The 21,706-nt window shown below is 39.8% G+C and overlaps 1 protein-coding gene across 1 annotated transcript; it reads right to left on the bottom strand.

Annotated features, from left to right (window-relative positions):
* Positions 1–4,033: 4,033 nt before the first annotated feature.
* Positions 4,034–19,600, bottom strand: cpped1 (calcineurin-like phosphoesterase domain containing 1). The gene is made up of 4 exons (XM_030774205.1): positions 19,404–19,600; positions 17,293–17,511; positions 11,919–12,341; positions 4,034–5,327 (listed from the first exon to the last, which is right to left on the bottom strand). The coding sequence occupies exons 1-4, from the start codon at positions 19,465–19,467 to the stop codon at positions 5,107–5,109; spliced, it is 927 nt and encodes a 308-aa protein (XP_030630065.1). The 5' UTR covers positions 19,468–19,600; the 3' UTR covers positions 4,034–5,106.
* Positions 19,601–21,706: the final 2,106 nt, after the last annotated feature.

The following is a 21,706-nucleotide window of genomic DNA, read 5'->3' as shown; positions in this document are numbered from 1 at the left end:
AGTAGTTGTAGTAATAGTAGTAGTAGTAGTGTATATGTAATAATGTATATACAAAATCAAATCAAACAACTGAAAAAATCAGGTAAGAAATTGTGCTTGGAAATGGAAAATAATCAGGTTTTTTTTGCTGTTACCTAAAAAAAAATACAGCAGTTGTTACATAACTACACGTGTTGTGTTACTAATCCTGACCAGCTGTGATTGAAACGCACCCTTCTGTTTCCAGGGTAAAGAATATTCCTGTCTGTAAATAGTGCATATGTGAATGGAAGTGCAGAGGAGGAGGTGAATTCTTTCTGGCAGTAAAAGAACCGTACAGAGCCTGCTGGATGAATGTAGCAGCACAGAAAATGTGACTCAGTCAGGCCTTCTGTATGTTTACTACAGTACAGATGCTTCAGAGATAAAGACCATAATGATTATTACAGAGATAACCCATGTGCTAGCAAGCACAAGTCATATATTTCCAATACATGCGTATGAATATGACAACACTGATCTATCTCTCAGGTATAAGATTTCTTTAATTGATCTGTTTATTGAATAGGACAAGTCTATACCTTGGTATCAGGGATAAATGTAAAGACACAGTTAAGCTTTTTGATCAGATCATCAGGTCCTCGCTGAATGAAATATTCAAGATGCATTTTCATTCAAAAACCCCTAGACAGCAGCAGAGGACCATTTTCCAAATATGGTTACAATGCCTGACCCTGTTTACAGATTCATTTTCCTCTTCTGGGTTTCATGCCAATTATGATAATAATACAAATACCCTCAATATGCTATGCTGAATGTGTAATTTAAAATAAGCATCTTTTCTTTTAATTTAGTTTCAGTCAAGTTTTGTAAGAAATAAAACAACGGACAAGTGGAGAAAGTATCTCAGTTAAGAGGATTGTCATTTTGACTGCAAAATAATTTAAGGATGCACTGAAAGAACTGAGGAATTTAAAGTTTTAGAGGATTTAAAAAGAAAATGCGGTATTTTTTGTATATGAAAACAAATAAAAACATAAACAAAACTTTTAAATAAAACGTCTGCCTATGTGGACAAGAATTTAGTGCAAGAATGTACATAAATGCAAGAATGCTAATGGACTTTATATGATTATGGCTTATATTAGATGAAAACAACTTGAAATCAATGTGATGCTAGAGGGTAAAGACGGGATAGTGGATGCTGACTGTAGCAGTAAAGGAAAACTGCATTCTTCTATTGTCAGTCGTTTAGCTGTCAACCAAAAGAATCCGACCTTACATAAAGCATCCCAATTCTCTGACAAAGATTAATCTTTTTTTTTTTATATACCCAACAATGCTGAAGCTGTATAGATTTATATTTGAAAGCGTCTTAAGGTCACGGATGAAATAAGTAGGACAGAGCTCAGTAGATGCAGATTAATTAGTTGCTTACAGTTCTAGTTTGTAAAGCAAAGATATACATCATAATTACTGTATACGACCTTAGCTTTGATCCATAAGGCTTAATTTCTGCTTGTGTTTTATGGTGAAAAAGCATTCTCATGGCAAGGAAAACAAGCAGGTTAGGCACAGCGGAATAAAGACTATTCCTCCGTTAGTCCTTAACTTCCATTACATATTTATTTCGTTTATTGCCTCTCTGTCCGTTGTATTATAAATGAGGAGAAAAGCACCTTCGTTTCTTTGGCACCCTCTCGCAGTGAGCACGATGGTTAGCCCATTCAGAGCTGTGTAACTTCACCGTCTCAGACAACATAATGGAACACGGCTTGTCACTTCCATTTATTTACATAATGTATAGCCGAACACTACAATCATGGGACCTACTTTTCAGGAGGCTTCTGTATGAAACCTGAGCGTGTCCAACCGTGAGCCCTCCTAAGAAAAGAACCCGTACGGTTGAGTGAAATAAAGCTTTGGGAAACCCTCTATTTTATTTAATGCATGGCTTTCATTATGAAGCATGAACAAGCCTCTTGGCCTGTCAGATCCGTTTTAGCAAATCACTCTGACATAGAAGGGTGATAATAATAAAAAAAAAAAGACAGTCAGAGAAATTCGGTGAGAGAAGAGAGGGTGAGAAGAAGAACGGAAGCAAAACAAACGTACATCCCAAACAGACAGTTAGGGAACAGTGCCGCGTGAGTGGAGTTGTCAGAAAGCATATCAGATTAATAATGCAGTGAAAAGCTGCCAGCTCAGAGAGCAGATGAATTTAGGAGGGTGCTGTCAAAAGGTGGCAGGAGGTGAGCTGCTTAAAACAGAGTTAATGTCAATGACTCATTGAAAGGAGTCAAAAGATTCTGCTCAATGTAAACAACATTAATCGATCTGAACGTGAATCAGAGGCTGATCTGGCTCTGAGAAATGTATTAATATATTTAAATGTGACTCAGAATATTTGAATACAGTCCTTTTGTATAATATTTACTTGTAACATCTTAGTTATAACTCAAGAAATGTATAGGTATTGATAAACAGCATGTCAGTGGTCATTCAAGAAATGCAAATGAATGGCAAGGAAAGCAAGCAGGTTAGGCAAATGATGTGTGTGTGTGTGTGTGTGTGTGTGGTTTGTTTTCAATACAAATGAAGAATCTAGCCTTGAATCTGTAGTGACCCAGGTATGGACTTTGTCTCTCATACAAGAACACAAAAGGGATCATAAACTTTAACTGGGGCAAAAAGAGAATATATAACAGGAGTTCTTTTTTCTTTCACCAACCAAATTATGATTGCCTTTTAAAGAGTGGTTCATTTCAATACTGCTGTTTATATTTGCATGTATATGCTGCTAACCATGCCCTGCACTTCATACTGCACCGTCGAAAGCTGCAAAGCTGCTGATAAATTAGAGACAAGGGTTTAAAATATTAGCCTCAGTCAGTAATGCCTTTTAATCCAAATATTAACTTTATGAATGTAAATCTAATTGAGGACAGGGATTGAAAGCAAGGCCATCCACTGTGAGAAAACATGTTTCAGCAGATTAGCATCGTTACCAGTTGTTGAAAGAACCTGAGAAGGATTATTGTAAACGCACGGTATAATGCAACCACCTTCCCCCATACACATGCTCCCATTTTTATATAATCCCAAACCAATATTCTCACCAGAGACACCCACTAAAATCGTAGACAATGGAATATGCAAATTACACTTAAGTCCAGAACAAAACAATACGTTGCCAAGGATTATTGATCTGATTTGAGGTTTCGATGCTGAATTCAAACATAATCGTAAAAGCTCTCATCATTTTGTTCATTGTCTTTCTCCTCTCCTTATCTGAGACAGGTATTCTTATTTGGAGTCATTCTGAGTGTCAATGAAGCATCTTAATGACGCAGTCTGTGTCAGCAGTTCTTCATTTGTAACATGTTCTGCTGTATCTGTGCTAATGTACCCTCCACTTCACTGCACTCTGAAAATGACTCCATTAGTGTTGTGGCCCACCATTATGACATGCAGATAAGCTGTCAGCAAAGCTATCTGTCAGAGGCCGGGGGCAGAATGACTGACAGCCTGAAAAGTTCACCTGCGGGAAAACCCTCCAGACAAGTGGGAAAAAATATAGCGTGCGAAAAAAAACACTTAGGAGTATCATAACATGACGGGGCTTTCTACTTTGGTAACATCCAAAGCGACACGACTCAGAAAAGCGACACGACTTCCTATTCTGAACATAAACGAATGAGACAAAGAGTCGTTGTGCTAGCAGACAGGTGGTTAGTGAGAGAGGCTGATAGGTTGAGCTGTTAAAAACGGTATCCTCTGACTTATTGGGTGTGGGAGTCCATTCTGCTGTGCGAAGACTGGCAACCTGGTAAATGTCAAATGCCCTTCTGTTCCCGGGCTGACTTCACGTGCATGCCAAACTCTGTGTCCATGTCAGAAGCAAGAGAGTAAACACGAGAGAACTACTCTTAAACGAACTGACCGAAGGCGAAATCGACGTGTATTTATCTAAAAGAATGAAGGACAGACACAACGAATTGTTTAATCTGTTTAATCCGTGTAATATTCATCAAAAAAAAAACCAAAAAAAAAAAACCCCAAGATGATTTATATAAGATTCCTATGGTACAAATATATCTTTCTGAGTAAATATTATATGAGACACATTCAAAACAATTTCAGAGTCAGCAATGATTCAGTTGAAAGGTCTTGGCAATGAGGAGGCTACAATGGTTCGGTCCCAGAGTTCTTAAAGTGTTTATCGTGTGAGTTATGGAAAAACTCAGGCTCAGGTTGAGAAAAGAAAAGAAAAGAAAAAAAAGCAGCTTACAGACTGGGATATTAATATGCGCTTGACTGTTTTCTTGTTGTTGTTGTTGCTGTTATCGTTTTATTTTATTTTTGTTCATTGCACAGTGGTGCCTCTATAATGCTTTCAGAGTACCCATCATTTCAAATGAAACAAAATCTACCATGTGAAAAGAGGTTAGCAAGTTAGTTTTTGATGAACCCACCACCACCAAAAAAAAAAAAAAAATTCAGGCCGGTCACAGCAGTTGTCATTTTCAAAGGTTTCCATGGAGACATCTCCCTTGCCTTCCTCTCTGGGTTGAGAAAATGCAGTGAATAAAGAGATGGGAAGGAAACTCATCAGAGCGTTCAGCCAGTGCTCGTGAAATAATTCTGCAGTGGGTCAATTAAAGGATGGTCCAATTTGAAATATTTGAACAAATACAAACATACACAAAAAGATGACAAATCTCTAGGTATTTACATCACAATAAAGCTCTCAGGATTTTAGTAAAATCAATGAAGTTGATTCCGGTTAGATCACATTCCACAGGCCACAGGAGAACCAATTGTAGTCAAAATATTAAGGGTTAATTATGATTATGAGGTTTTTTTTAACTGTCACTAAAACCTTGAATGAGAACAGTTTAAACAGCTCTGTGGGAACGGTTTAAACTGCGTAAAGATTACAGCATATGGAGATACAGATACAGCAGAATGGGAACGAGTGTATTCCATTGATTTCTTAAGACACAGAGTGCGCTTGGAAACTCTTGAACAAGCACACAGGCCTGAGGGGAAGTGGACCTCTCAAGCCAGTCACAGTGAAAACGTCCTGCAGGTGCACATGTCAATCACTGGCAGTCATCAGGACCATCAGGCCAGCAGTTTCTTAAAATCTTCCAGACCTCTTTCACTTAGCTCATCCAGGCCGTAATAGCAATGAGTGACCTTATCAGCAGTCACTACCACAACTCTGACGCCATGGGTGTCCTCCCCCAACTGGCAACCGATGGCTGAGGTCACAACCATGTCCAGTCCTTCGTGTTTTCCCCCTGCGTTTCGGTGGTAGTGACCAGAGAACACGGCTTTCACGCCTGAAAGAGAGGGAGAAGAGAGGCAACGTATGGGCGACGTTGTAAAAACGCTCAAATATGATTTGGGTTTAGCTGGCTTACAGGCTCACCACATTAAAACAAAAAACAATAAACAACAACAACAAAAAAAAAAACCCTGCCCCAACACCCACAGTGAACCTGCTTTCTAAAACAATGCTTTGCCAAATATCTGGTTACATAAATGACTCCAGAGAACAGTCTCAACTCTTTATTTAACGGCACTTAATACCAAACTGGCTAAAGAGTTGGGATGAATCATTTCGCTGGAGAGCACCTAAACGACTGGGAAAGGAAAGAAACGCAGCTGAAATTTCAGTTTTTCGCCGCCGTCAACAAAGACACTTTGATATCTGTGCCTTTCTTTTTTTTTCTTTTTTTTTGAAGAAATCTATTTTCCATTTTGATTTACATAAGTATTGCACCGGTTCTCGTCTCTTCTCGGCAGCAGAGAAACTCAGCTGTGGCGTGGAGGAATACAAGGCGGCGAACTGTTTGCAAAACCACAGCGGTCTGTTAAAGCCGGTCACGCAGAATGAGAACCTCACGTTAGTTCTCTCTGTTTTAAAAGGAGAAAAGGAGGGCAGGGAGAGATATCACAGGTGGATTCATCGAGGTGTCTGGCTCTGAAGAAACCGCTTACCAAATGAACTCCCGTCCTCAACTAATGGATGCATTTAGACTTCTGCTGAAGCCACTTTAGGCACTGGTGACTGCAAAGCAAAGTTTTGCACAAAGATACAATCTGGCCACTGAAGTGCTAAAATAATAATAATAATAATAATAATAATAATAATACAGGGCTGAAATAAAAATTCAGCTTAACACTTGGACCGGCAAAATAGATTTGAAATGTAACCAAGAAACAGTTTCAGTCATCTCATTCAGACCACCCGCACAGCGTTCTTTCAAAATCACCACGGAGACCATCACTACGCTACTGTACAGCCAGTCGTCGACGACAATCCAGGGCAGACGCAAACTGTTTGATTAAAAGAGTGAACCTTGGTTAAATTGGCGATTTAGAAAGAAAGTGCCTGAATAAGTCTATTTTTAAATTACATTTCCATTTTTTGCACATTAATGTCAAACATACTGATATTCAGCACTGGAACAGTGGGACATTACATTCACTAAGAAAGACTGCATATTGTATACTGACAGTCTCAGCTATTTTTTTTATGTATTTTAAAAAGTAACAATGTTATTAGAACGTTTTAGAACCGATTTAAAATGAAAGCGTAATTCACGTACACAAAATGACAGACAGATATTGTTTTCAGTAATGCTCTATGGATACATTTCCAAGCAAAACCATAAGACATCTGCAAATTTCTCCAGAAAGGAGGGAGAAGGCAACAAACAGAAAAAGTGCAGGCAGAACCTGTAGCCTTGACTCCCATAGAATTACACAAGACTGCTGCAAACTGATCGAACAATAGCAGAAAACAACAACAACAACGATGATGAGGACAAATCGTAATTACACCAACAACTATTTCAAAGGGAGTGAGCTGGATTATGCAGATTTCACAAAAAACCCTTAAGAATCATAACCTCCAAGCCACCCTAAAGAGAGAGAAAAAAAAAACAAACAAAAAAAAACCCCAACCAACAGAAACATGACATAAGCAGATAAAAAGAGCAGCCAATTATCTGGAGAAGTCAGATGAGGAGGAGAAAAAAAAAAAAAAATCAAAGCACTTCTTAAACAAGTCGTTTACTCAAAGGACTACCTCTGCACAGCACCAATAGATATGATAATTAAGCTGTGCAATCCGGTGCTAATGACCGCACACACCGGATGAATGACAGATTGACTGTAATTAAACAGGACTTTTCCAGTTATTTAGAAGAGAGTACTGTACAATTACTCACTTCATTATGCGTTTTAGATGCCCTGTCAAATACATCCTTTGTCGAAACATACGTACCGATTTTTTCAATATGACTCAATGACTATATATGACTAAAAAAAAAAAAGTTCTTATTTTGCTGCATCCGCGTGTTTTGGAAATCGGGGGAACGGTGCTGTTCTAATGTCCTTTTAAACCTTGGCAGCTTTGAAACGAACTATGCAGCGTGCAAAACAGAGTCCCTGTAACCCAAGCTATGTTTAATAGAATAACTGACTGCCAAAAAAAAAAAAAAAGAAAATCCTGCACCACCATAATCAGGCTTGATTAATTGGCCACAATCATTTCACGGCAAAAAATGTATTAAGGGCAAAGAACGACTTCTCTCTGAGCCACGATTAGAATAAAGACTGTAAAGGGAAAAAGATATTGGAACAAACTGAACGGCAAAAAAAAGGGGGGGGGTTAGTCTGTATAAGCTATTGGCTTCAGTTTTTTTGGTTATTGACTATCTGCTGTCGTCTGTGTGAGGAGAATAAAAGAACATTGTTCCTCTGGAGAAAACTTGTAACCGGGACCCATCTAGCAGTGAGCGAAAATGAGAAATGTGTTAATATTTATTTTATGGTCTCTCTGACTCATTCCTCTCAGTCACTCCGTACATTGTCTCCAATAGCTATTAGTCTCTTTGATTGCATATGCTCCACTATATTGCCTCCTTCAAAATAACAGTGCTCTGCTTGCGGTTTCCCACCTTAAAAGATGCCTTTCAGAACATCCCATATAACTGTCAGATGTTTCATAGGTTAGTTATTGTAAAATGTGGGAGTCTAAGGGACAACTAGACAATTTAGCTGAGAGAAGCAAAGTTAATCACGAATTTTGGAAATGAACCGTTTTAGAAATCAGATTATTACACCTGAAAGAGCTGGCAGCCAGATTTAGGTGATAGCTATTCCTGAATTTCATCTTCACAAAAAGTCAGAACAAATCTAGTAGGACGTGTGTGTGTGTGTGTGTGTGTGTGTGTGCATGTGCTAATGAGTAAGTGTCAGTGTGTGTGATGCTCTCATTAAAAAACCTGGGAGAAAACTGATCACGAAGCCGCGCCTTAGGATCATTTGCATGACAGAGGGAAAGACAAAATGATACTCTAGGAGAAGAATATTGTTTATGCTGGTCATGTATCACACCCGTTCGTCAAAATAGCTCCACTTACCAATGCATCGTGTACCCTGGTGGCAATTATACTCCCATCCAAAATACACACGAACAGAAAAATCATACACCAGGGCTTTTGGGAACCAGTATCATCCTGATATGTCCACACACACAAAAAAATACTTTATGCAAATTAAGACGCGTCAGCGGCACTTAGTAATGCGCAGGACACAATTTGTCTTTACGGGCACGCTGGCGGTACCAGCACGTACCTTTTAAAGGTAAAGACAAAGAGGAAGAGAAATGTTACCGAATTGCCTCGTTCTCACTAAAAACAATTTAAACCAGTTCCAGTACACAGAACGGGCACTGTAACAGCGAACGAGGAGAAAGGGGTCATGGCCGGGAGCTTAAATTAGAAAAAGAATAGGCTATTCCGAATGCTAATACAATAAACCTGAAGACTTAAGTCTGTTTGAAGAAAAGACTATCAAAGTATGCAGCAGCAGCAGCAGCAGCAGTCACAGACAAACAAATCTAGCATTAAGAATAATGGCCCTCGACCGAGACTCCCAAACGACCTCGCGCACACAAGCCAGAAAACCCTGAAATGTGTGTAAGAGGTTCTCCTGGGCGCATTCAACATGCCAGAGCTCAGCCGCACTTCATCACATTATCACCTTCATCATTCTCCAGGGCAGGAGCTGTTCCTCATTCTCAGCCTAAAACAATATGGTCCCCCCCCCCGTCTTATCTGCATTTCTCAATTGAAGACAAATGTTCCCTTAGTTTACAAAGGCCCGTTCTCATTTACATTGGCCAGGACTGGAGAAAGCCTTGGGCCAAATGCGATAACACAGGAGACACTTGGCTTATCGCTACTAATTAACAAGTACAAGATTGCACTGCTGGCTGTGAGAGAATTTTTGGATGGTTATTTAAAAAAAAAAGAAACAACCGCGCACATAATAAATTGCTCAGTGTTTGGGCGCTACAGGTAAACTTCTCAGGCAGTGTCCTATTTATCCCAGTTGGAGTGGCTTTGAGAACACCACTGAGCATTCACTGGTAAATCTCAGGTAGGAGGTACGGCACGCTTGGCACAGAGGGATATAATTTTACATCTAATCCAGCTACTCTCTTATGTTTTAGGCGAAATTACTATTGTGCGGCAATTATCACGTAAAAAAAATAGTGCAGAGAGACAAACATAACAGCATAGAGCCCTAAAGAAATGATGAATAATGAACACTTGACTCCTATAGCCTAAATCTGGCAGCAGACTTCCTGAGACTACAGCTTCCCAGCAGATTTTCTGACGAAGGGAGAGGGAGAGAGAGAAGGGGGGGGGGGTGTACGCTTGCTGAGAATAGCCTCCTCTTGTGTTTGATATTTTTACACTTAGCATTCATGCCCTTGAGTCAAAATTTCACTTCATACATGTATTTTCAGCTATGTGACAAACAACTGAGAGAGGAAAGTGTGATTTTCAAGGTACAATACAGTCTTTGAGTATCATTAAAAAAGAAAAACAACAACAACAAAAAAACCCCAATATCTTGAGTGTGGTGTGCTCATAAAAGATGGTAAACAACTGAATTTATCAGCAGTAGTGTATTACTGTAATGATTACAAACTCCACACACACACGCGGCGCGCACACACAGACACACACACAGACACACATACACCCAGACACACACGCACACACTCACACTACAAGCCAGCTAACAAAGATCTGAGTGATCAGCCCTCCCTACCTCCCCAGGGTAAAAGTCTCAAAATGGATGAGTTTCCCACAGCCTGGCTGCCTTATAGAAAATATGGCTTAAATCAGATGAACAAAATTTGCAGCATTATATTAGATCTGAGAGCTTGGAGAGACTGAGTGGAAATGAGTTTGTTCGCACTGCTTTACAGTAAGTCCATGTTTTTCCAATTTCAGTGGTATCCCTAATAAGCTGGGAGGATGAGCTTACTTTGTCAAACAAATTCTTTTTTCTCCCTCCCTCCCTCTCTTCCTCCCTCCCTCCCTCTCTTTCTTCTCTGTGAATTTGACATTTCTTTTTGTCCATCATGAGATTTGCTCCGAAACAGAGACATTAGAACTGTATCAGAGGACAAATTACTGCAAAGGAAATTGGTGTCCATCCATCAAAACTTTTACAGTTGTCTGTGTTGCACTGATTACTCATATTCATCACACCGTCTGGCGACAAACAACTTGAAATACAACTTTTTTTTTTTTTTTTAATGAAAGATGAAAGTTCAAACAAAGATCAAAGATCTACGCCAATGGTCCTACTCATTTGTAAGTGAACTGATTGGGCACAAACTCAACGTTATCATCCCCCAAAGAAAAATCTACATTCCATTCAACTGGAGCAAAGCATCTTTTTGTAAGGGTATGAAATGACAGTTACAAACTAGTAATAACACAACACTGAAGTTTAGATAAGGTTTATGACTGTAAAAAAAAAAATATATCGCAACCACAAATCTGTAATGTAGCACTTAAATCCTATTAAACTGACGTATTACCTTTCAGTCCAAGACTGTCATTTATTTATTTTTTTTAACCAATATGGCGTTCTATCATCTTGAAATGGAGAACGAGAAAACGCAGTGTAATAAATGGTGTCATATCCAATCTGAGTGAACTCCTGAGATGAAGTCTAGGAGTCTGAATTCTTGGCACGCGTACCTCCGCTACGTCTGGTCAGAGGGTTACAGCCCTACTTCCTATCAAAGTGTTAAGTGTTTGAAAATGTGTTTTAACAAAAAATTAAAAAAAACAGACAGAATACATTAAAACGTCGAAAGACGGATCACACATTTGTCACCCCAGTTGATTTTTCATTGAAAAAAAAAAAAGAAAAAAAAGAAAAAAAAAAATCATCTCTATTTAAGCAAAGGGACTCGTATTTCCCATAAATGCTCATTAGAAATACACAGGAGAATAAGTATGGGGGAATATATTCAGTGTATGTCCACACAGCTGTTGAATAAAACAGCATCTGCTCTGATCCAAGCCTCATATTCAAAGCTCAGAGGCCTGTTATCAATAATTAACATAATGCAGAGTATGGTTCCTGTGCCGTCCGAGTTCCTAATTGATTCCAGAACATGTGAACATGTGTACGTACGCGAGGTAAAGAGCGTCATAGCATGTGGAAAGTATGTGAGATTTCTACGTCTCCTTGTCTGTGAAGCTTTAATTATGCATCCTGAATGAGCGCTTTCAAGCACTTACGCTGTAACTCGAAAGTCGAGGGCAGGACAAAAGGATCGTAACGTTCGCCTTCTGATAAAGGAAAAGTTGCCAACGTATGGGTCAAGAAATTTACCTACAGGCTTAAAAAGCTTAAGGGGGAATAACATTAAAATGACTGCTAATGCACTTGACTTCTTCAGGTGATGAATTTTACATGTATGTGCAATAGCAAGCGAAAAAAAAAAAAAAAGTGCTTCCATTGGAACTTTCTTCAATACAGCGACTACCTGTGTGACCTCTTTCTCTCTCTCTCTCTCTCCCGAGGTCCTTTTTTTCACCTACCTGCTTGCTTAAACTTCTTCATCAGGCTCTCCCTAACGTCTCTCTGCATGTTGAAGTAGTCGTCCTCTTCGTCGATCTGACGCAGGTACAGCGGAATGTGCTGGAACACCAGCACGTGGCGACAGGAGCTTTGCCTGGCTTTCTCTAGCTGCCTGTCTAACCAGAGCTCCTGGGCTTCCTTCAGCTTTTTGCATTTGGAGGCATCAAAGAAAAGCTGTGAGTTCAGCACCAAACAGAACACCCCACCCACCCAGAAGCTGAAGTAGTCATCGCCCCAGGCACGACAGAACTGCTCCACCGTTTCTGGGGTGGGTGTATTGCCCAAGTCGTGGTTGCCACTGACGAAGATCAGAGGGATGTCGGGGTCCGTGTCTCTCAAGGCCTCTTTAAGGTCTCTCTCCTGTTCTTCCCTGTACTGGGCGCCTGAGGTAAAACAAAGAGAAACGTTCTGGTATTAGTCATCTGCGAGTAAAGCTTGATCAGCACAGAGGTTTAAAACCAGCCTAAGGATGAGCACAAAGTGGAAAAAAAAGAAAAAAGAAGAAGAAGAAGAAGAAGAAGAAGAAGCGTGATAGTGTAGTGTCGGGGGTCGAGTCATGTCCTTTCACCAAACACTGAGATATTTGTGATCACTCTGCATTTGTGGCTCGATGTGCGACGACTGCTTCTAATTCAATAAGACATTCACATGCCAGCGTTCCTGAGACATTCTCTAAAAAAAAAAAAAAAGCGCTCTGTGAACTGTGAAGTGACTACAAAAAAAAAAACAAATAGACGCAACGACCAAAAATAAACATTGCGGGAAAAACAAGCTCTTGATCAAGCGGAGCTAACTTTACCGTGGGTCATTTTTAACTTTCAAAAGCAAAGAAATGTATTTGGAGAACTAAAAAACAACAACAACAACAACAACAAAAAAACCTATCAGATATATAATCCAAAACGTAGAGCAGCGAGTAAACAGAATCCAATCCCATTCCTCGTGGGCCAAAGCGTACAGTGGAAGGAAGCGCTCTGAGGCTTTGCTTAAACAGCCTTTGTTAACTTCTCATGTGACAAGTGGGGCATCACGCTAATTGCCTGTAAAAGACGTGAGGGGTGTATGCAGAGGGAAGCAGAAATGAGGTGATCCGTGGCCGACTCACAGAGACACAGGAGAGGAAACACACACACACACACACACACACACACACACAGCGCAGCCAAAAGAACAGGCTCCTCCTGGAAAATGCACGGGGACAGTACTACACATCATCAGATAATTACACCAGTCTCTAGAAAAATGTGTCCACACACACACAAACACACACACATACATACACATATATAGGCCCATTTACCGAAATATAACAGAAGCACGTCACTGAAACTGTTAAGAATTTTGTCCACACTAAGTCTGTATCTGTCTATACTGACACATTTTTTTTTTTTTAGAGGATACCTTCATGCATACAAAACAACCCAATGTATAGGTCAGAAAGAGTTGAAACGGTCAGAAATAAAGTTCGTTCTCTTAGAGGCAACTACTGTAAGTGACAGTTTATCAGGGAAAATTGAAGTGTGAGGTCAGGTTGGAGAATCTAGGGCAGTGTGCAGCTGTGCTGTGTGAGACTACTGCATCTGAGACTCATTCTGAGTTTTCTTTTCACTGGTACAGTGCATATAACTCCAACAAGTCCCTGTCTCTCCTGACAGTACCAAAGCCCAAAGAAACCCATTAAAACTCTTCCCCAGTGAGATCTCTATCAGCTAAACACACAGAGGAGGCCTCTTTCTGAACTGATTTCCCCTCTGGTCATTACGGCTGATGTGCAGAAAATCCTCAGGGAATTTTACTTTTATCCGCTTTCAACGGCAATTACGGGGCTAACGCACAGAGGTTGGAAAGTACAAGTAAAAGAGCAATATCCCCCACCTAACCTTGTCAAACAAGCCCAGATGCTTGCCCAGTGAGGACACACTAACATCCAGGCAAACCTTCGTAGACCTCATTAGAACAACATTAAGTCCAGTGCACTCTTAATCTGATCATCTCCCTCCATGATCTTCCCTTTTGCTCACCAGACGAAGTCCTTGAGATAAAAACCTCTCAAGGATTTTGAGCCAGTATCGCCGGGCGATCCTTCAATTACCACGTGGAACGGTGTTCGTTCAGCAAGCTCCTGCCTGTATTTCCAGGGTCAAGCGGCGTGTGCAAACACGGAGAGCGGGAGAAATTGAAATCGAATCAGGTTTGGCTTCCAACGAGCCTTGACACATCGGCAACACGTTTTTAATAGGCGAGAGGATGACTGACGAGGAGGTTAATCGAGTCCTGCTCTCCCCTGACTCCTTCTTTCCACCATACCCCGTCACCTCCATCCTAACACGCGATTGATTTCTCACACCATCCCAAGACCGCCAATGTCAAACACATGCGCATCTCTTTAAGAGACGAACAGAGTGAAACTCAAACTAGTCTCTAGCAAAAAAAAAACAGACATTAGAAGCACAGCTTTCACAATGTGTAGCGGGGATAAAGAGAGAGAGAGAGGCATTGACCCAGCTTTACACAAGTCAAAAGGCCACGTGTCTTTCACCAGCTTCAAAGCTGGCTCCATACTTCACATGACAACTTTCTCCAGATGAAGACCTTCTTCTCCTCGAGAGGAACCGTTGAGAGGAAATGTCAGCCAAAAGGCCTGGTGGTTTCTGAGCTCCGCAGAGCGAGGGGAAAAAGAGCCCCGCGTGACGGACGTGGCGTGAAATGCATCTGGCACACTCCGCATGCTCGGCCGGCCTGACGGTAATGAGTGTTGACGCCCGAGCGTTTAAAGGTCCCAAAACCTCCTGGAGAGCCAGGCCTGTGCCTTTCCAGACAGCTTATCACACGGTGACCTATAAATTACACCCATGAGGGGAAACCATAGCCTCAAAACTCCCTTTCAATTATGAGGGAGATGACACTATTAGGCTGACTAAGACTCGGTTGGTGCATTCAAAGGATGTTGTGGGTCAGAATAAATTGAGCTGAATTAATAGGTAAATTACAGTGGACAAGCAAAACAAAAGCTTAATTGTTTTCGGAAGTTCACGTGGTTTAGCTAGTACGGTTTACATCAAAGTCCTCTTGGTAAAGACTTGTAAAACATCCTTAATTCATACTGAGGCTAAAAAAAAAAAGTTCAAATCTTTAAGTGGGTACTCTTTGAAATATTTTATGAAAAAATGTAAAACGACACGATGACACACATGGTTTGGGTATCTTTTAGTAAACAAACACAACTGGCACAACAGGTTGCTTCCATCACAAATAAGCAAAAAAAAGCATACACAGAACAGGTCACAACGTCACAACACAGACATGAGAACACGAATACAGTCAAAACCAGAGGACGCGGGGACATGCACATCATTCCATACAGTCAAAAATAGCACACGAGCACTACTCAATATCACGTGTGTCCTCCCTGAGCTGGGACACCGGGTACCTCTTTCCGTGTGTCCTTTTCTTTTGACTGCGTTTTGCGTTCTTGTGTTCGTGTTGTCACGATGTGACTTTTGTTGCATCATCCCGTCTTCTGTTTATGTTTTTTTTCGCTTATTTGCGATGAAAGCAAACTGTTGATCTCTGCTGAGTTGTGTTTGTTTCGAAAAAAAAAAATATCCAAACTGTGTCATGATGTCATTTTTCCTTTTTTTTTTGTCATAAAATACTTCAAAGAGTGCTCTCTTAAAGATTTGATTTGAATTTCTTTCTTGTTTTTTCTTTCTTTTTTTTTTTTTTTTTTAAATGCTCAGTATGTCAGACACCTTTTAACATTATGACCGGTATTTTTCTCTCTCTTTGGCAGTTTGGAAGACATTCTGCACCAATTAACATTTTGAACCAGTGACACGATGTCACAGCACAATGTCCACTCACATGCTGCGAAGCTTCGGATATCATATCCTCCCTCGCTTAACTCCAGTGCTCTGGCAAAAAGAACAATGAAACAGACATAACATTTCCTGACTTTACTCTTTATTAGACTCAAGAGCATTCACTGTTAAAGCGCGAAAAAAGGCCTCTCTGCGTTGAGAAGCCTTTTTCATTCTCTTTAGAACAGCTGTTTTGGGGTGAAACAATTAGATAGCTGTTGGGACTACAGATAGCATTGAAGACCGTCCAGATGCCTGGCAGTGTTAACAGCACCTTTTTATAATGACTAACAGAGAAACTCTTGAGCAGAAGAATAAAGGGATCACAGTACACGCTCTCTCTCCTCCCAATTTAGACTCTGGTTTTTGAATTACAAATTGGTTTTAATACTAGTCTAGTTGAAACAGACCATTTTTGCTCAATTATTTTGTGGTTTCCCTCTGCCTCAGTAGAAAATAAATTTAAAAAATGCAGACATTTTTGAACTGCATGTAACCAAGCAACAATTAAGCACTGGAAGTAGGCATATGTAGTTGTTCTGAGCTAAAGTCAGTGATTGGCTTATAAATATTATAATAAAGTAAATTTGTTTGTGAGAAAGTACCCCCTGGTACATCTTTGTTTCACTAACCATTTCAGAAGCTATGTACACTTATCCCCTTATAGATTTAAGCAGCAGGGTTCCAACTCAATCCAAGCTTTAAGTTAAGCACCCAGTTTTGTTCAAAATGGGATCTCTTTTAAGCCCAGACTGGCAAGCAGCATATTCTACCAGGCAGGATTTCTCAGTTAGCCTGACAACTTGAGCCAAAAGTCAAAACTGTCTAATAAGAGAACTGAGTGATTAAAATAAAGCTTGGATTGACCTGGTGACCTGGAACCCACCCCCAAATCCCCTCCCCCCCACTTCAGGTTTAAATATTTTAAGTATGTTCAAAATCCAGGCTCAACAAAACCACTGAATAGAACTATCAGCACACACTTTATCTCTTTGTATGTCTTTGTAATAACACATTTTCTCATACTTAGAGTAGACAGATTACTAGCTCAAAGAAATGCAAAGCATAACGAGACACGACAGAGCAATGCACCGAGGGATCCAGTATGATTACAAATAAGCTATTGCCCTGCCAGAAAAGAGTTTCATTTCCCTTTCAAGAACACTGTAGCTCAAAATCTTTATACACTCTTTCAAACGACTGCTGCAATGTTCGTGCAATAGTTTGTCCCTTTCCTATGGGACACACAATAGCTATATAGCTAATTGTAAACTCCAAATGAGCCTCTGATGCACTGTTGTAAAGGAAGAGGAAGGAACGGGGAACATTACCGGTAGCGCTGATCATGCCAAAAAAAAACCAAAAAAGTGTATTATAGCACTGATATCTTACAGTCAAATTAGCCAGGAGTGTTTTTTTAAATTACTATTACCGTCATTATCGCTTCATGACTCTGAGCGACCGCTTAGCATACCTGGCATGGCGTGGACCAAGTCCCCACACAGCACGACGAAGCGCGGCCTGGGATTCAGTGCGTTTATGGCCTGCACCGCCTTCTTGGTTAGCCGGACCTCCTCGTCCCATTCATCTCCTCCTTCGTCGCCACCTCCTGCCCTCCAGGCTTTAATCAAGCCGAGCTGCGGATCAGCCCCCTGGACGAAATAGAAAGGGCCCTTCCATTCCCTCTGTTCTTCTGCAGAGGACAGGGGGAAGACCATGTAAACTATTGTAATAATTCAAGTCAACACGAGATTTCAATAATTAACAACGGGCTGATGGATGTTGACACAAGCACGGGGGGAAAAAAAAAAAATGTTTTCCATAATGTAACATTACATAAGACACTCGTAATGAAATTGTTATCAAATATTCATGGGAGATTTTTTTTAAATTTTTTTTTTTAGAAGTTTCAGGCATTATGCGATCTGTCGAGGAGTGACATGAGGGGAACCTGTAGAGGATGAGACGGTGGTGCCATGACAAAATATTCCCCTCGGTGTATGCAAATGAGAGATACTACTAACGTCTCCATTTGAGGGCTTGTGTTAAGAGGAAACACAAACACAAGCAGCCTTTCATATCGTCTCAAGGGGTTTGTGACTGAAACATACACATACACACATACACACACACACACACGCATTCACACACCATTTTGCAGCTCAACTGTTGTGTTTTCTCTTCAATATTGCATATATTTCTGATGTACCTTTGTGATATATTCCTCCCACATGGATCTATGATTAATGGATTTTATTTCTAGTCTCTGACATCAGAACTTAAAGAAAGAGAAAAGATGAAAATCTCCCATAACCCCATGGGAACGCCATAACAAGGTCTTGACAAGGCTATTGAGTGTTCACTCAGCCCAGTGATCATTTCAGTACAGGCTGAAGAACATCTAACACTGAAAAGGAACTGAAAAAGAACTATTAAGAAAATCATATTAATCCAGAATGTCTATGTTTCTTTTTTCTTTTCTTTCTTTTTAAATGATCATTTGAGACACAAGATCAGCATTGATGAAATACTGGACATAATCTATAGGCTATTCAGTGGGCTTTAGGCCTAACTAAAGCAGATTTGAACTGAACAATATCCATCCAAAAATAATGAAATGGAATGAAAATAGAAACGGCATTAAAAGGAAACACAGACGTTTAAGTCTTCCTCTTTGTTATGTTAAGTAGTCTGCATAGCGCTCTCAAACATCGCACCCTCCGGGCTTACACACTTGAGTTTATTGTTCTACACCTTACAGTATGGTCCACAGAGACTGCATGAACTATTCGCAGGCAACTTTAAAAACATGAATTGAAAAGAGCAAACAAAGCTCCCAAGACAAATAAGCATAAATCTATTTTTGCAGCCACACCAAACATAAATCAGACGAATATCTTCAAGCGAGGGCACGTTCAAAACAACAGCTAATAATAATTCAAAATGAAGGGTTTTTTTTTTTTTTAACTTCTTCAACATCAGTTTGGGAGGTGCATAAACTTAAAGGTTTGTCACGCTGCTCAGGTGAAGATGTAAAGCAATGGAAGAAAGACATATTCAAACCAAAGAAGTTTGTTTACTTCTTCCTGGCTTGATTACAAGTCAAAAGTAATTCAATTAAATTGCACTTCTTGTTTCATTTTGCTAACTGCGCACTGGAGCAAGCGCTCACCAGAAGCACCATTACTGAACAATCCCTTTAAGAGTATCAGCATGTGATCTTTGACCCTAAAAGAAATTTCTTTTAGCTATGCTCTCTCAAATAATCAAAAAGGAACATTGTGGATTAAACACTTTAGGTTATACTTTCTTTTCCAAATCATGTTCCATTGCCACAATTAAGGTTTTGCATAGCTTTTAAGTTTAAAACTTGTTAGTTGTTAGCAAATATATTCAGCACGGTAAGCTGTCAAGATGATTTTCATCACTGTTTCTCAATGGTCATTACGTCAAATTAGACAGTTATGATTCATTTTCAGTATGTTAAAAGAGCAGCGTGTCACCTTCAAAAGTAAAATACTAAACAAACGTAACAAATTACTTTGCTCGAGTGACTCGCTAGCTCTGTAGCTAACCTACAATTACCTTCTGTGAGTCCCTCATAGGTCCGATGTTTGGCTCTGAGAAACATTGCATCGACACTTGCCATTGTTGTAAGGTAAACTGAAATGAGGTAAACACGCTCTCTGATGTTGTCAACGTTAAAAGTTAGTCCCTGTGGGACTCCTACTTCGCATACAAAACGAAGACCTCCAACAGTTCTTGAAAAGTCTGCAACGTTAGCTCCGCCGCTAACACGGGAGCGAACTTTCGGTACTCACCAGAGACGTTCTAGTTCTATGATCGATTTCATAGGTCATGTATTACTTATGCCTGTAACTGCCGCAGTTTATTTATGTTGTAGGATTTACCTGTGGAGCCCTCTAGCCCCAAACGAGTTAACCGTAAGTGACTGGGTGAATAACAAGAAAACTTAATTGTGGTAGGACACTCATAGCAGTGCATAAAGACACCTGGGTTCTTGGCATAAATATATAATATTAACGCTTATTTTCCAAGCATATTAACAACGTGCACGCAGTTTGGCTGACAAAAAATGTACATTTCTCTTCAAATAAAATCCAGAAAGACACATTTATGTCATGCATACGACGAGTAGGCAAAGTGCTGGAAACACAACATGAAAATTAATGTCGTATAATTGTATAATTGTGTAATTATTATATATTTATTCTTATACAGATTTTGAACGGTTGACAGAGCTGTGCTGTACTACTGTATAAGAAAGAAAGGATCTAATACTATGAGGTTTGAAGGACATGGAAATTTACTACCCAGCGTATGGATCCAGAATTTCCATAAAGTTTCAATAAATTATAGATCTGGTGACCAGAGTGGCCATGTGGAGTGATTGACTGCATCCTGCTGTTCCAAAATGCATTTTTGAATGCATTTAGCTGTGCCAAGAAGGGAGGATTATCATCCTGGAATATGGGAACATCTTGTGGAAATAGCGTTTGCACAATAAGGTGCAGATGTTTACATAAGATGGCTTTGTATACTTTGTCTGTATTTCCATGATACAGAGCAATAGCCCCAAACACTCTCACAAGATGTCTGTGCATACCATAACATGTCGGCTTTGTTTAACAGCTGAGAACAGAAATTGTGTGATTGAGAGCGTCCTTTGCCTTTCTCCATTCGTATAGGCTATTCCAAGTAGATGTAGGGAAAAAAAAGAATTTAAAATTCATTAGATCATAACTTTCTTTATTTGCTCAGAAGTTCAAGTTCTGTGTTCATTACACTAAGTTATGGATTTTTGCCCTCTGGACTCGGTTGCTATCGGTTTCTGCTTGGTGCCTTGACCATAAATATCAGCTTTGTAAATTCACAGCATAAGGTTTTTTTCATCAAGACTGGAAAATAAAGTTGTACACTCTACCCCCTGAAGTATTAGTCTTTCCCTTCATTAAGCTCTGACATGCTACCTTTGATTCCTGAGGACGTTTTTCCTTCTTTGTCACCCCTTTCAACACTGTCTCCTGTGATACATGAATTAATTTGTCGTTTCTCTGAACGATGCAGAAGCAATAAGGGCATTAACCATCTGACTTCTTTTGAAACTCTCATATTTTTTTTAGAATCTTAAATATTAGCCTAACTGTTGTGCGGCATTTGATTCTGAGACAGGTTTTTAACAGCGATGTCTTGGGATAGCTTTTTCATTAAAACTTTCCATTATGTTGTTTACCTGCTGAAGCATTAAAAGAAATGTAATGCTTAAAGTGGAATAGTACAATATAAAGCTAGTAATCCAGTTTAATGCAAATAGTATTATAACAAATTCCAATAAAACACATTTCTATGCTGATGCATTTTCCATTAAAATGTAGCCTTTTTATCAAACAATTAACCCTCTCCCCAACTAATTTATTTTTCATACTCCCTAGCACTTTGGTGTCCAAGTCAAGTAACATATCCTTGTAAACATTCATTGATTTTTAAACAACACTGTAGTGTGACCTAGATTTGCTTATTTTACCTTAAAATAATCCACCACAGGTTTTATTTGGTGTTGTGTTTCTTTGTTGTTTGTGCATTTTTAATATTAAGTGCAAAAAACTGCCTTCAGACTATTTTAAGGGCCTCTATGTAGGTCTCAGGGACTCTTGGCATTCACACCAAAACCTCTGGCAGTGATTATGAACATAATACACAACCTCAGGCTCATCTCATAGTTTTTCATGGCAGAATAACAGGTCTGCTGTTAGAGTGACATCAGATCTGAACATTTGAGGGCATTTACTATAAGATCTGCACATGCCCCGTTTATTCAAGCAAATTAGACTACGATTCTTGAACCAGACTTACCTGTAATTACGTTG

This window comes from Chanos chanos, chromosome 5 (genome assembly GCF_902362185.1).
Source record: "Chanos chanos chromosome 5, fChaCha1.1, whole genome shotgun sequence".
Classification (NCBI taxonomy): domain Eukaryota; kingdom Metazoa; phylum Chordata; class Actinopteri; order Gonorynchiformes; family Chanidae; genus Chanos; species Chanos chanos.
Note: the sequence above shows the minus strand (reverse complement) of the source record. Positions and strands in the feature narration are given on the sequence as shown.

Excerpts from the sequence above, each read along its gene's own strand:
- cpped1 (XM_030774205.1), bottom strand. The coding sequence starts at position 19,467 with ATGGCAAGTGTCGATGCAATGTTTCTCAGAGCCAAACATCGGACCTAT. Across the intron at positions 17,512-19,403 it reads CTATGAGGGACTCACAGAAG|AAGAACAGAGGGAATGGAAG; the intron begins GTAATTGTAGGT and ends TGTCCTCTGCAG. Across the intron at positions 12,342-17,292 it reads CTTGGTCCACGCCATGCCAG|GCGCCCAGTACAGGGAAGAA; the intron begins GTATGCTAAGCG and ends GTTTTACCTCAG.